A 16,646-nucleotide genomic window follows, 5' to 3' on the forward strand; every position below is an offset into this window, starting at 1 on the left:
TTCCATTCCCACTTGGAAAGTGCTAGACAAGGAGAAGAAAAGTACAGAAAACACTGGAAGAAGAAGGAAACCCAAAAAGGGAATGTGAAAATAAAAGTGTTTTAATTTTGTCTATTTTGAGTATCAATCAAAGTAGTATGGGTTAATGTGGTATTTTGTTAGTGAAAATAGTTTGAACATAAACTTTGGTAAAAAATATTTAAGCCAAAATAATGGGCATCAGTCCTAGATTGAGAAGCAGATATTCAAAGCAAACACTGGAATACTTTAACTGTACTGTAATGTATCCAAGTCACCAGGCACTAAGTGAGGTCTTAACTTACTAGCCCCTTGAGTAAGTTCTTACTTGCTGGGCCACCTTAAAATTAAAACCATGATCGTAGATTAGTATAGAAAAGAAGAAAGCCCATTAGCAACGAATTATTTTTGAAAAATGTTCAAGTTGCTTTTAGCCCCCAAGAAGAATCTAGCCAATGACGTATGTATGACAACTGCATGGTGGAGTGTAAAGAGTAACCCCAAGTACTGTTAACGAATACAAAAATTAAAATGATGTGAAGTGTGACATCACAATATAGAATGTGGAGTAGGAAGAATAAAAGTCTATAGAGTTTGTATGCAAGTCAAGTTGATATCAGAAATACAAAGTAGTCAAATTTAGAATACTCATACTATAATAAGATATATAAATTACTTTTAACTCTAGTATAAAAGTCAAATAAGTCAAAAGAAAAAATATTCAAAAGAACTATAGCTACAATAATGCATCAACAGAAACAAAGTAATAAGATATAAAGTGGTAATTATCACATGATACTTTTAGTTAAAATTAACTCCAATTATTAATCATAAACACAAGATATCAAACATTGTACTAATTAAAATATACTGAATTATGCATTTATTGATTGGTTATGGTACTGGGAAGGAACCCAGTGCCCTGTGACTATTAGGTACATATAGTAGTATACCACTGAGCTACATTCCCAGCGCAAAATACTTAATTTCAGAAAAAAATTACTATCCTACATACTGGAAAGATCCCTTGATATACAGGATGCCAGATGTGAATATCAGGCCTTAAATTTGCCATTTTAAGAATTTCATTTTTATCCTTTTGTTTGAAAATTTTTGAGATTTAAAATATTCTCACCACAAAGTATGAGGCGATACATTAGCTTGATTTAAACACTCCATAATATATGCATACCTAAAAACATATTAATATGGTTTTTGTCAAATAAAATATTTTCCAATGAGTATCACTTTTATATGAGTATATGGTATAAGTTATTTGACAAGCATCATGTACTAAATAATTACTAACTTAACACAGTGACTTACTGACAACTGACTGACTGTTATAACGGAGATTGAACCCAGAAAGCACGCAATTACATTCCAACCCTTTTTTAAAAAATTTATTTTGCAACAGTCTTGCTGGGTTACCTAGGCTGCCTCCAGTTTGGTATCCTCCTGTCTCAGCGTCTCAAGTAGCTGGGATTATAGATGTGAACCCTCACATACAGATCAGACATTAAAAAAAAAAATCCCAGCATTCCTATTTTAATGGCCCTAAATAATCTGGATTTGGGGCCGGGGATTTAACTCAGTGATTCTGATGCCTGCCTTGTAAGCACAAGAACCCAACTAAGTTTGATCCCCTATATAAAAAAAAAATCTGAATTTGGATTTAGTAATCTATAAAGTTTTGCTTTTACTCCTAAAAGAACATGTGTAGGGCCAGAAATGTAGCTCAGTAACTTCGCACCTGCCTGGCAAGTGCAAGGTTCTGAGTTTGATTCCCAGCATTGAAAAATAAAAACAACAACAACAACAACAAAAGAACATGTGTAATTTGGGATTTCTTTTTTTTTGGTACCAGGGATTGAACTCGGGTCCTTGTGCTTGCAAGGCAGGCAGTGGAACCACTGAGCTAAATCCCCGGCCCTAATTTGGGATTTCAAAAGATTTTATGAAACAGCATGAAAATTTTTTTTGCCCTTCAATAAGGTGCAATTACACACACACACACACACACACACACACACACACACACACATTCTAGGCATAGTAAAGAATGCAACTTTTCTGTATGTATCTGTATGTACATATATACACAAAAGCTAGTGTACAGATGTTTTCCCAGTGTAAAATTTAAAACTTTACAAAGATACTTGAGGTGTGTGTTCATAAAGTCATGTGAGCCAGGTGTGGTATAAACCCAGCAATTCAGAGGCTGAGGCAGGAAGATCACGAAGTTGAAATCAGCCTGTACTCAGTGCAAAGTCCTGTCTCAAAACACAAACATGTCATGACATGACAAACATTTCTGATGACGTGTCTTGATATCATGCATAAAGTACCCCTAATTCTCTTTAACCAGCATTATCTCATCTTCTACCCCAATAGTCTCTCACAAATTTATCTACACAGTCAATGGGAATATAGATTAGTTCTAATTTTTCCACTTTCTTCATCTTTTACAAATCTGCAATTTTAAATTTCTATATAAATTCCAAAATTCTGACCCTTTCTCTTTGGCTGGCTGCTAGTAAAACCTAAAGAATGGGAATTTATGTTCTTTCCTGACTAGGTTGGCAACAATAATGGCTTAGAAGCTAAAACATCTGAAGACGTCCAAATCTGACATCGGCCATCTGTAGCAGGCACTGTTCTACTAATCAAGCAAAACTTTTGGAATGATGGGATTGCTAATCTTTGAAAATCCTTACTATTCTGTAGGTTTTTCCTAAACTGATTAAGACATTCTCCAAAGAATCTTGTTTCATTTCTTTTTTCATCCTGTCTCTTTCTCCTGCAAACTGAGCTTCCAGTTTAATCTGAGAAACACTCCCACCTCCTACACTATTTTCCCTCCTCAAATGGCACAGGAATTATTTTACAATTCTCTAGCAATGGCCATAGGTAAGGGGGAGATGACATGTTCATAAGAATGACCTATGGGAGAAAGCCAAACACTTTGATATTTTCAGCTCAGTGTCCTATACAAAAAACTGGGGCATAACAAAGCCATACCTTAACGAATCTAACCTCTAACGCCTTTGGGTATGGGGAAAAGACTCAGACTGTATCAGAAAAGATTAAGTCTTACGGACCTTCTCATCAATATAAAAGGACTATATTTTAATTGAAATGAAAAATTCTATTTAGCATAAAAACAATATATTGAGCCAAAATTTTGTTTCTTATCAGGGAAGATAAGACTTTAAAGGAACATATATTAACACTCCCTGTCCCTGAAACCCAACTACTGCTTTCTTCTCTTCCAGAAATGTGTGTGTGTGTGTTTGACACATACACATATATGTATTTTTTAGAAAGGATACCTATTGCAATTGTCAGGTCTCTTCTGAGGGCAAATCCTACTAATCTCTGAGATTCTTTTGACATTATGACAGGAAAGCCATTGTAGCTGGTTTCATTAATCATGTTTTCTATGTCGTCCACTGTCATGTTGTCCTGTGTCAAGACAGCTAAGGGAGGATCATTCCTCCGCGGTCTCATGACATCAGCTGCCAGGGTGGTATGAGTGAATTCTTCTTTTGCATCCAAGAAAGGGTACCCATTTAAACGGATGTGTGCTTCATAGATGCCTTCTCTGCCAAAGGCATCACCGACCCATTTACTGGTCATTACTGCAGCCATAAGAGGAACAATATATTCCAAGCCTCCAGTGAGCTCAAAAACAATAACCACCAGGGAGACAGTCATCCTTGTCACACCACCTGAAAAACATAAGCACCACTGGTCAGGAAGGATTGGATCCTGGCCATAATATGTCATTAGAATTCTTATGGTAGAAAGTTAAATGCAAAACTGTAGAAAGAACTTAGAAAATGCATTATCAAAAACTACTTCTAACAAGACCTAGAGAAAACCAAAGTTTTTCCTTATAACACAGAAGACTATTAGCATACTATTTCAAAATATGTTCATCTTTTACTTGTAAAAAATCACAGCTGATTAATTAAAACAACGTTGCCAGTTTGGTTTGTTGCTGTAGCAAAGACATAATTTCAGGTTTACAAAAGCTTAATATTAATTCTTAAGTAATGGAGCACATCATGTCTAATTTGTGACCAATTTACAAATTAAACATATATAAGTAGGACATTTAATAAAATTCTCTCCTCTACATTTTTTCAAAATGACTAAAATATCTGATGCCTTATGATACTGTTAAGTAACTCCCTCCTTCTCTGCAAAAATTCATCTATTCACTGATGCAAATCATCATTCTCAAATGATGCTTCCCTGATACACACCTTTCTACTTCCTGTAGCCTCTGTCCTATATTTCAATTATGTGTGCTCAATCTTGCTCTTATGTGTGTCTCACTTTTCAACTAGAAAAAAGACTTCAAGTGATATACATTCACAGAAAACACAAAAATGGAACTCTTAATCCCCCAAAGAGATCCTCATTCCAGGTTCCCTGACCCCAACTCCTAACACCACATTCTTCCTAACAACCTACACAGTCATTCTTGGTTCATCTTTTTATTTGATTCCAATATCTACATTGTCAGCTATTCCTATCTGATTCCTTTTGCAAAACAGCCAGCCATATATGGGTCCCCTACTCAGGATTTGCACTGTTACCAAAACAGGCCACTGAAGACCTTGTGGCTTACATCTGATATCCTTTTACCGTACCTCCTTGACTCCAGACTCTATTACTTTAGATCACTTTATAAGCCATGCTCCAAGGTGAGTTTTTCCTAAATCCAACTTTCAACATGTTCTTCCTTTGCTCAAAAACCTAACAGAACTTGACATTTCATAGTGTACTAGACTAATTTCCTCTTTTATGTTTTTAACCTAAAATTTAAAAAGTAGAGTAAACTAAAATATGTTATGTATCCACTGTATGCCAAGGCCTGTTCCAATTAGTTTACTGAGGCTTTTAAAATGTTTTTGAAACTTAGGCATTTATTTTACTAAGCACTATGCTAACAGCTTTATATGTATTTTAATCTCAAAATAATTCTCAAAATAATCATGAGATAAAATTATTATTTTTATTTCATAAATTAGAAAGTCCAAAACCAAAAACAGTGAAAGAAGTTTCTCAAAGTTATTAAGCTAAAAAAAAAAAATGGCAAAGCCAGGGCTCTCCCAAAAATCTGACCAATCCAAATATAAATTAATATTAACATAAATTTGGTTCTTCATCTTTTTATAATTTAACTAATTCAACTTTGTTTTCTAAAAGTATCCAAAATGTATTCTGTACTTAATATAGTCAGTTCCTTCAAAGACCCTTGAATATTAAGTTAATTCCCTTCCCAATTCCCTTTTCTTCACAATATAATCTTCAACAAGGCCATCTCTTCTTTAAATTCTACAAATTTTTCAAAATAAAGTTAAGGTTGAAGTCCATCCCCAGAAGTGCCTCACAGAGTAACTGTGGTTTTGCTTTACTCATAAGACTACTGGTTAGGTCTGTGTGAAGGAATTACAGGACAATTACTAAAAGTATGAAAGACCTAATAAGTCTTTCACACCTTAGATACTGGCATGTCCCAGAGATCTGTGCCACTCTTAAATATGATAGTTTAGGAATAAATATGATTTAATAATAATATAATCATATTTAATAAATATGATTTTTAATGTTTAGAGATGGTATTAAAAATTGAGAACCAATGGCCCTAAAGTAAAGTGCTTGAAGAAATTAGGTCCCTAAGATTCCAGTAGGAGATTCTGACATTGTCATCAGTATGTCCATAATTCCAGCAGAAACAAAAGAAGTCTCAATAAAAGAACTGGGTTGATAGGACAACTGTTAAACATAAGTTCTTTTAAAAGGGGCTACTTTAAAGATAAATTTTAACTCAAGCTTTAGAAGAATGCAGGTGATTTGATGGGCAGCAGAAGGATCACAATATATGGCTTTAAAAATAAGTACAAAGTAAAGCTCATCGACCGTTCCTAAAATACTTTAGCTTTTTGTCTCTATAGATTCCTATAATCATTATATATTGCTTACTACCATTTTTCTGAAGAAAGGCCCATATTTCATACTTTTTTTTTTTAAGCACTCACTGTACCTAGCATGGTGCTAAAAAGAAAATGGAGATATAGTAAGTACTTGCTAATAAAATGACTGCCCTACATGTCCACTGGATATATTTCTGAAGATAAATAATTATGTAATTTTGACTTACTGTACTAAAAGTCAAAACATCAAATATGATTAAATATTATAACCAAAGATTAGCTGACATTTTAAATATAGAATACCTTTTTTCCATGCCAAAGAAGATGACAAACTCAAGTGCTTAAAACAGATACTTTTTCTTTTCACTAAACTGAACAGTTACCATTTCTTTTGCTACAAATACATCTTGCACTAAATCCCTGGCACAAATACATCTTAATAGTGGTGTTGATAAATAAATCATTTTTTACAGCTAATAGTAAATTACTGCAGAGCTAAAAGTACAGATATTGTGAAACTTTGTTATAATAGTAATCATAGAACTTTATAATCTTAATTGTTGGTAAGCCAAAATCCTCAACAGTGAAAAAAAAAAACTCCTTAGAAAGGATTCAAATAAAGCTCCTACTGTACTGTGATGGTTTCTGTCAAGAGGTAACTATGTACAGTGGACCCCTGACTTACAAACTCAATTTGTTTGCAAGGGCTGGTTGTAACTCAAGTTAGTCAATTTAAAGCTCAGGGTCCTCTACACAGCCTTCAAAGTCTCTCTTCTATATACAGGCAGATCTCATTGTCCTTAAGACAGACACTGGCGCAAGATTTCTCCATTAACCCCGTAGGAACGGATGTTGTCATGTTCCTTCTAGAACTCTTCATGGGTTAAATCTGTATCTGAGACCATCTGGAAGCACAAGCAGCTGGCATTAGGGTCTTAACTCAAGACTTTGGTCCTAAGTTACAACTAAAATTCCTGTCATAACCCAAATTGTTCCTAAGTCAGGCTATTTGTAACTCGAGGGTCCACTGCCACATTACAAATATATTAACTACCATTACATTCGTACAATAACAAATGTTCCTAGACAAGTAAAATGAAAACCATATACTGTAAAATACCACAGAGTACTACTCTTCATCTCTGTTGATGTATTGCCTCCCTCCACGCTGTCCCCTCCTTCTCCCAGCAACTCACCCACCAATTAAACATAGGCATACTAATACTGGCTATTTTCTCTTTCAGACTTACAAACATCTACATATAAGCAGACACAGTGATGTTACCTAAGCACGCAGCAGCACCAACCATGGCATAAAGGCCGGGTGTAATGCAATCAGCTCCGACCTCACACCACTCCTTAAAGATAAACCAGTCATGGTGATAGTAGGCAAGTTGTTCCACTGCAATCCCCACAATCCTTCCCGCAATCGCTCCAATGGCCATGCTGGGGATGAACAAGCCTGACGGAACCTATAACAATAATTACACTCTAAATGAAGCACAGACTCCCCTCATTATACATTCAAAACCTGCTACCTATGGATTTGTGCCTAACAGCTTTGATTATTTTCGTATTTTACTGATATGGCAAAACCTAGTACAAATACAACTATAGCAAAATCTTATTCACAGTACCTTACTAATTATATGAACTCAGTTACAAAGTAACAAACCATATTTTCTAAGACAAAGAGAAAATACCTCAAGGATTATGTATCCTTTATTTCAGGGGTTCATTTATCACAGAGATTTTGTAAGGCTAGTACATAATGAAATTTTCACTAGTCCATGGTAAAAAGGGACATTTTTTCATAAAACTAAGTCAGTTCACTTTGAAGCACTATACTTAAATCCAAAATTATGTTCTTCCAATATATTAAATGGTAGACCTATTTGATGCTATTCCTAAGTGTATGTAATGTAAAGTGGGCAATCTTAATCAGAATTAAATATTTTGAGTGGAATATATAGACAAACTAAAAAGAGAAAAATATTTATTGAGTTGAATTTAAACAGTAAAATAGGAATAGTAACTGGTTCAGGCAAAATTATTTAAGACTACAGAAATAACTAAAGCTCTAGCAAGTTGGGCACAAAGTACTAAAAATGGAATACACTGGAGTTATTAAAGGGATACAAAGGTAAGGGATGAAAATACAATCTCCTAACAACTATGACTCTTCAGCCAGAGCCTAGGACTCAATGTAAGTGTTGCGAATTGCTTCCAGCCTCCTTACATGCTGTCAGTGTTCCTCAACTGTCCTTACTAGTACTTACCTATGGTTCTATGAATGAGAAAGGCGGGGCTTAACAAAAAACAACTTAGTGCAGAAAGAGGTTCCTCAACTTGCTTTTCTAAAGCACTCTACATGTAATAATGTGAAGAACAAGTAAATGCTGACTTCCACTTCCACACACACATCACTGACAGTCACATAAGGAAAATTATATTTACTGCCATGTCACTAATCAATGAATTTTATTCTTACTTTTTAAGTCTAAGAGAAGCAAAAGGCCTCAAATCCTTGATAAAAAGGTATCCCTTGTAACTAACACGAGGCAAGTTCCCTTCAAGGTACCTATATCCTAATTACTAGAACCTGTGAATATATTATGTTACATGGCAAGGAGGAATTAAGTTTGCAGACAACCAAGTTTACTTAATCAGCTGACCTTAAAATATGAGATTATTCTGGTTATCTGAGTGGGCTAAAAGTAGTCAAAAGAGTTGTTTTTTGTTTGTTTGTTTTAATAGAAGAGGGATTTAGAAGATTTAGCATCACAGTGGTGAGACAAAACACTGACTTGATCAGCTAGTATTGGCTTTGAAGACTGAAGGACAACAAGCCAAGAAACAGAGGCAGCGTCTAAAAACTAAAAAGCAAAAACCACACTCTCCTACAGCCTCCAAAATGCCAGTGAACACCTTGATTTAAGTCCAGTAAGACCTATTCATTTCTGACCCCAGAACATTAAAGTAGTGAATTTATGTGGTTTTTAAAGTGCTGCATTTACAGAAATGTGTTACAGCAACAATGGGAAACTAACCCGAGTGGTTTAAAAACATTATCAGGCATGCTCTGACACTCCTCTGAAAACATGCCCTTCCACCTGAATCTGGGCGGGTCTTTGTTACTGCCTCATAGAACAGAATAAAACTGTAATGAATGCTGGGTGACTCCTTCAGCTAGTTTGCAAACAGCCCTCTTGGGACACTTGCTTTTGGAACCTTAAGCTACCATATAGGAAACCAACTACTCAGAGGCTACCATGCTGGAAAAAACACAGACAGAGAGCAAGACATATCCTAGGAGCCAAAAAGTTCTGGCTTCAATTGTCTGAATCTTCTCAGCCCTTGTGCTAGAAATATGAATGAAAAAGTCTTGAGATGATCATCCCTAGCAATGTCTGACAATACCTATATAAGAGACGGCTATGGCGTATATCTAGATGTCCCTGCAGACTTCATGCACTCATAGGCAAGGCTTTTTTGGGAGGTGATTGAATCATGAGTGTGGGATACTGGATTGGTCCACTGATGAGTTTAGTCCACTGGGTATGATGCTGGGAGATGAAGCCTGAGGGGAAGACCTGGGCCACTGGGGGTGCATCCTGGAAGTATACAGACCTCCCACTCCCTTGATCCTGCTCCACTTTCAGCCTTCTGTGCAGTGAACTTTAACTCCTCTGCCACGTTGCCCTGCATTGGCGCACACTGACTGGACTGAAACCTATGCAACTATGAGCCAAAATAAATATGTCCTCCTTTAACTTGTGGATGTTGGGTTATTTTCTCCCAATAACAAAAAGTGACTAAGACAGAGACCACAAGCAAAAATACCCACCCAAGCTCTTCTCAAAACAGCTGATCTAGTATCAAGAACAAAATAGTTATCATAAGCTGCCAAGTTCTGAGGTAATTTGTCACACAGCAACAAAACACACTCAACCTTCTAAACCCAAAATATGAGTGCTCTTTCAGCTTTAATTTATTAAAGTTACCTTTACATAAAAATTTCATTTGTTATTCTACAGAGAAGTTTTGAATATGCCATGATTACTTCACTATCACCATGTGATGTTAGCAAAACTTACCTTGATGCCAAAAGTAAACACTGTCATTATGATTTTAAATATGAGTGCTAAGCATAACTGCCATATAGCTGAATACACTCCAACGCCTGCTGGACGATCAGGAATATCATCAACAATTTTACTGGCATTCATGTCATTTCTGTAGTCACAGAGAGAAGAGGATTCCAGGGGACCACAGTCTGTAAAAAGCTCTTTAATCAGTTCACTGGTGTTGAGCCTAGTATATGGATTAGGGAAGGCTATCACAGCAGTAATGGCTGCAACAATAATGACTTCAAGAACAGGATATTTTCCAAATTTGGTAGACTTGCGTCGTCGACACCAAGCAATATTTGCCCTAATGAAAAAGGCTCCCCAAAGCCCTCCGAATACCCCAAGGAGAATAAAAGGAAACAGTTCAAAAAGGTACCATGGTGTATGATACTCCACATAAAAAAGGACCAGACGGCTGTTCCCAAATGGATTGATGGATCTCAAAACAAATGCAGCCACTAATGCAGCAAAAAATGATCTCCATAAAGTTTTAAGTGGAAAATAATAGCTAACCTAAAAAAGAAAAGGAAAAGGAAAATTAAAGCTATCATCTTATAAGGTGTTTCTGAAGTAACCTGAATGCTAAGTACATCTTTAAATTTTACTGTAGCTCTAAAAGAATTTACTCTAATAAAAAATGATGTCCTATTATCTTAACTACCACATCATTATAAATACACAATAACTGATCATAAATATCTGATTATTTGCAATACCTAACAATGCTTTATTTTCAAGTTTTGTATCCAATTTCAATCATGATTATTAAAAATAAATGTATGATCAACAATGCCTGTTAGCTCATAAAGTCATTTTGATTTCCCTCTTCTACACACACACACACACACACACACACACACACACACACACACACAGACTAGAAGAAAAAAAGTAAATTTAAAAACATTTCCAGTCACATTTTTGTGTAAAAGTATAACAAAGAAGTTTTAGGTACCAACAAGAAAACAAAATCAAAATATCTCACTGAAGTAACTATAATTATTACCTTAAATATCCATAACTGCTTAAGAAACATACACACAAGAAAAAAATCTTAAAAGCTAACTTAAGAGTTGATTTAAAATTGTAAAATACATACAGACTTTAATTTAGCCAACAGGGATAGACTGTTTTAAATGTTTTCTACCTAGTCAAATACGTATTTTCTTACTTTTAAATATGTCAACAAAGTTCAACTTAATCATCAATATTTATATTTACACAAATAACACTATAAACAAAATATTTTTCTTAACATGTATAGTACATTACTTTTTATAAAAGAACAAAACTTTTTCAAAAATATATTTGGAAACTTAAAAACAAAGGCTCTATACCTATTATATCAACTTAACTAGAACATTGAAATATTGCCAAAATATATTTGCAATAGTAATTCCATATAATTTTAATTGCTGCACTTCTGTACCTACCTCCTCCAGACTAAAAAGAACTCCCCCAATGGGTGCACCAAAAGCCACAGAAACACCTGCAGCTGAGGCAGCTGACAGCACCTAGAAAGTAGATGTAGATTATTTCTTATAATTTGAATATATGCAATAAAAATTCATATTACATGAATTTTTCCAAATTCCTGTCCTACATTTAACTCATATGTCCTCCTCCCCATGCAAAGGGGAAGTACTCATTTCTTCTGAAAATACTTGTTTTTCTTCTGCTTTAATTGAAAGCACATTCATACATTCACTACTGAGTCAAAAATATTTGTGCCAGATATATTAATTTATGAATACATTGTAAAGAAGAAAAGGAAATGAGTCAAGAGAACCCTCCCTGTGTATGTTTGTGCACATAAGAGGAGAGGGCAGAAACTGGGAGGAGGTGAGAGGAGACAGACTGATTTGTTTATAAATAAGAAATCACTTCTCCAGGTTTTAGAGCTGACTACTTCATCTACAATTACTCTAAATCCTAACAAGACACCAAGGGAACTCAAACCTATTAAGCGGTTTCCCTGTATTTTTATTACCCTAAACCCTGTGAACACACTGCCATCCTCCATATGGAGAGCTTCGTTCTGAAAGAACAAACACAGTCCCTCCAGCTATAATCTCACTAACCAGAACCTCAAGAATAAAAGAGAAAAATCTTCTGAGTCCTCTGTCCAATGCTCTAGTAATCTGTCATATCATCATTGCCCCCTTCCTCCCTGTATGAAGCCAACGATACATATCATTTCTTTGGATATTTATTTGTAATTAGTTTTCTAAGAGTCTTAATTTTTTTTCACATCTTTAATCCAGTAAATATCTGTGGCTAAAGTAGTTTCTCAAACAGTGAAATTTTTACATTTCTGTATAAGAAACTAGAAATAAAGAGTCAGTTGTAAAAGGATGAGACCATGAACTCCACAGAGATAGTGCTAGGTTGAAATCCTGGCTCTATCACTTATTAGCTATGTGATCATAGGTAAATAACCTCTATGTGGCTCAGTTTTCTTTTTTCTAAAATGAGGATGTGATAACATTACTTAGCTTATAAGGATTGAGTAAATACACGTCATGTGTTTACAATAGTACATGGCATCCAGTAAGCACTTTCTACAAGTTTGATAAACACAAATATTTGGCTTTGGGAGGAAAGAGAGCAAATGTAACTTCCTATTTTTTTTCCATTAATAAGACTATAGACAACACATTTACTTAATTGAATGCTCTGATTCTACACTTAATATAATTTTACAATCAAGCTAATACCCATGTATCTATAATTCATACACACCTTAATGTTTTATGAATATCTAAGAAGCATTTACTTTAAAAGACATTTAAAAAGTAAGTACAGTGTAGGGAAAAAATATGTGCCTTTAATGCTTGCAATTACCAACAGAATTTTTACTGTTTGTATAGTAAGGTAACAAAGTAATAATATAACGCTATTACACTGTGTATATTAAAATGTAGGTGAATTAACTCATTTTAAATAATATACCCTCATAAATTAATCTGTTGAACTTATAATGTATAAATATAAATCTTACCCAAAAATGTTAAGGTACAATAGAAAGTAAAAGAATTGAAGTGGGGAGGCAAATACCATAGATTCATTTTAGTCACTAACATGCTAGGCTATAATATGGTTTGGGTTTTGTTTTGTTTTTAACACACAAAAACATACAGCCACACAGTTGGTACTAGTAGTACAGCAGTTCAGAGCATAGTCTATGGAGTCAGAGAAATATGAATTTTAATCCACAATCTTCCAGTAACCGGCCATGTAATCATACCCAAGTTAGCTGACTGTGTTAAATCCTAGTTATCTAATCTGTAAATGAAGACAATAATGTTACTGGGATTATTGTGAAAAAGAAATTTAAAATGCAAGTAAAGTACCTGCTACAGTATCAGATATATAGAAAATAATCCATAATGCTAGTTCTATTTTTGCTACAAAGTACTGAAATGACAATTATTCAGGGATGGAACTATGATGCCCTTAAGTCCTCCACTTTGGAATATCTACTGCCAATACAATAACAATATTTAATGCTAATATTGAAGTACTAGAATTATTTCAGTTAAGAACTAAATAGCGGCCCAGCAGTCATCACTCCAGTGCCGGGAGGAAGCCTGGGCCCCAATCCACAGCGGGAAGGAGAGCCATGCCTTCTCCTGTCCCAGCTGCCATAGCTTGAGCACCGGGAAGGTAACCACACAGGTGCCCCTGAACCCCCACCACACTCTCAGACCTCCTGACTGTGCCAGTCTTTGGACCCACTCTGCAGAGGCAGAGGTGGTCATCAAGGGTATTTTTCTGAGTTCCCAACTTTGAACATCTTTAAAGAAAGGGTGTGGGAAACCTGTAATAGAACGTTGTGGAGTTCAACCATTCAGAAGGTTGGGGAACTCAATCTGGGCCTTGCAGCCTGAGGTCAGTCAGCGTCATGGGGTTCAGCCATCAGCTGAGACCAGGGGTCTTGCATTATCGCTCTGTCTGAGCCATTAAATGGTAAATACTCTATATTGAAATTGTGTTCACTGCTGACATGTTTTGGACTGCTTCCTGATTTCAATTTAATTCAAATGATTTAAGGGCGACAGACTAGTGACTACCACAGCTGGTCAGTTTCCAAGCTGTGCTTGATCTTAATGTGTTCCTGATTGTATCAGTTGGGATAAAGCATTGCAGTTCATTTGATGAGCTGTTTTCTCTGATGTTATGAAGATGAGAATGTCTGTGGGTCGTTAGAGACACAGAATCTAGGGTGCAACCGTATCAGGAAGATTTGGGTGATAACCCAGAGATTAAACCAAGGACAGTCCGACAACAAAAATAAAAATGAGAAAACACTTAAGCAACACACAAGGACAGACTTCCAATTCACCAATGGCAAACAGTAGGGCAAATGAGGATGAAAAGGCTGACAGTGAACTACCAGGACACCCTGAACTCAAAGCACAGGAAGTAACAAAACAGGTCAATCGGGCTCTAGAAAAATTCAAAACAGAAATAATTTCCCAGATAACCATAGAGATAGTGAGCAAAATGGAAGTCGCGATTCGAGACTCTAGAGCAGAAACTGACAAAAAAATAGATGAGCTCAGGACCATGATAGAAGCCATGAAGGCCCAGCATAAGAAAGAAATGGAAAAAATAAATGCCCAACATAGGAAAGAAATGGAATCCAAAACAGATTCAAACAGATATCCAGGAGATTAAACACTCTATTGAAAGTGTACACAACAGAATAAAAGAATGTGAAGATAGGCTCTCAGATATAGAAGATAAGATTACAGTAAGTGACCATGAAAAGAGAGGTCTCTTAAAAACAGTAAGGGATCATGAGAAATCGATCCAACAACTCCTAGATGATGCAAAGAAGAATAACATAAGACTGATAGGAATACATGAAGTAGCAGGAGAAAATACAAATGACTTTAAAAAGCTGTTCGCAGAATTAATGACAGAAAACTTCCCAAACAGAGGGGAAGAATTTGACATTCAGATAACTGAGGCATATAGGACCCCAACTAGCTACAATCAAAAAAAACCTACACCTAGACATATAATAATCAAGATCCCAGAAACCCAACAGAAGAACAAAATACTACAAGCAGTAAGAGAAAAGAAACAAATCACATACAAAGGAAAGCCCATCAGAATCAAAGCAGACTTTTCAACACAAACCCTTGGGGCAAGGAGAGCCTGGAATGAGATATTTGAAGTACTAAAAGAGAACAACCTCCAACCTAGACTGATGTATCCTGCAAAACTCTCTTTCAAAATGGATGGGGAAATAAGACACTTCCACGACAAAGAATACCTGAGAAACTACATGAATACCAAACCAGCACTACAAGCAATTCTAAACAAGATCCTAGAAAAAGACAATGAAGGCAACAACACCATGAGGCCCAACAGAGCAAATCAAATAGGCAAGGCAAGAAATTAAAAGGAGAAGGTGAAAAAGTAAAAAGTCAACAAAAGGCCAGTAACATGCCAACAATAAGTCAGTATGTTAGGGAATTGATCATGTTAAAGTATGCTGTGACGCTGCCTCACAGGCTGCATTCTCCTGGTACATCTTGGCTCCTAAAATGACCTCATGCCCTTATCTCTGGTTTTCCTCCCCCGCAAGGCCACAGTGGTCCAGGAAAGTTGAAACCTGTGTCTGTAGGACTGGGCCCATAAAAGCAATCTGGCCTGTGATAGGTTAAAAGTAGCTCACTCCTCATAAATAAGCAAGAGCCCACCCCAAAACTGATAAAAGGACCTTCCTTTCTTTGTTCTCTCTCTCCTTCTGCTTCTTCCTCCTCCTCCTCCTCTCTCTCTCTCTCTCTCTCTCAATCTCTCTCTCTGCCTTCCTGCCTCCTGCTCGCCTCCCTACAATAAAGATCTCTCGGTGAGTGAGTGGCCTAATTGGGAAGGGGCACCCAAAAGGGCACACGAACCCCCTTTCACAGTACATATCAGTTATAACCAGCAATGTCAATGGCCTCAACTCACCAATCAAGACAAACAGACTGGCAAAATGGAATAAGAAGCAAAATCCAACAATACATTGTATACAAGAAACACACCTAGTGCAAAAAGAAGCCCATAGACTGAAAGTGAAAAGATTCTCCATGTGACAGGAGCCCACAAAAAAACAGGAGTAGCAATCTTATTTGCAGACAAAGCAAATTTCAGACCAAAACTGATTCGAGTGTTATTGACGTAGGACGGTACTGTATCATACCTCTATGAATGTAAAATATCTTGTACCTGCTTTATGATACATAGTAGGGACCGTGCTTTATCAGAGCTACATTTAATGATATTACTCTAGAATGTTCTCTTTGCAGATGATGATTAAGATGCTAATAAAAAAAATGGTGCCAGGTGCCACAACAGCAACAGAACTTTGGCGTTTTCTGGATATTATTCTTTTCTTTGTTTTTTATTGTTTTGTTTTGTTGTTTTTTTAATGGAATGTGCTGAATATGTCTATAATTTTGTTTAGATGACTGCAGAACCTGGAAAAGCTGTTGCTGCTATTGATGCATAACATACTGCTATTATTAGTCTTTTTATATAAAAATAAAAATAT

General features: G+C 35.9%; 1 protein-coding gene across 6 annotated transcripts in view; it reads right to left on the reverse strand.

The window, feature by feature from the left end:
- The window catches only part of Clcn3 (chloride voltage-gated channel 3), an 83,039-nt gene that overhangs the window by 11,010 nt on the left and 55,383 nt on the right, over positions 1 to 16,646 (reverse strand). For all 6 annotated transcript variants that reach the window (XM_010629841.3, XM_010629840.3, XM_010629838.2 and 3 more), the window contains 4 exons: positions 11,530 to 11,610; positions 10,064 to 10,609; positions 7,252 to 7,438; positions 3,351 to 3,749 (listed from right to left, as the gene is read on the reverse strand). In XM_010629841.3, the coding sequence (XP_010628143.1) occupies positions 3,351 to 3,749; positions 7,252 to 7,438; positions 10,064 to 10,609; positions 11,530 to 11,610 (1,213 nt within the window). The remainder of the gene's footprint in view (positions 1 to 3,350; positions 3,750 to 7,251; positions 7,439 to 10,063; positions 10,610 to 11,529; positions 11,611 to 16,646) is intronic.

Source organism: Fukomys damarensis, unplaced genomic scaffold (assembly GCF_012274545.1).
Source record: "Fukomys damarensis isolate Sample0158 unplaced genomic scaffold, DMR_v1.0_HiC HiC_scaffold_18, whole genome shotgun sequence".
NCBI lineage: Eukaryota > Metazoa > Chordata > Mammalia > Rodentia > Bathyergidae > Fukomys > Fukomys damarensis.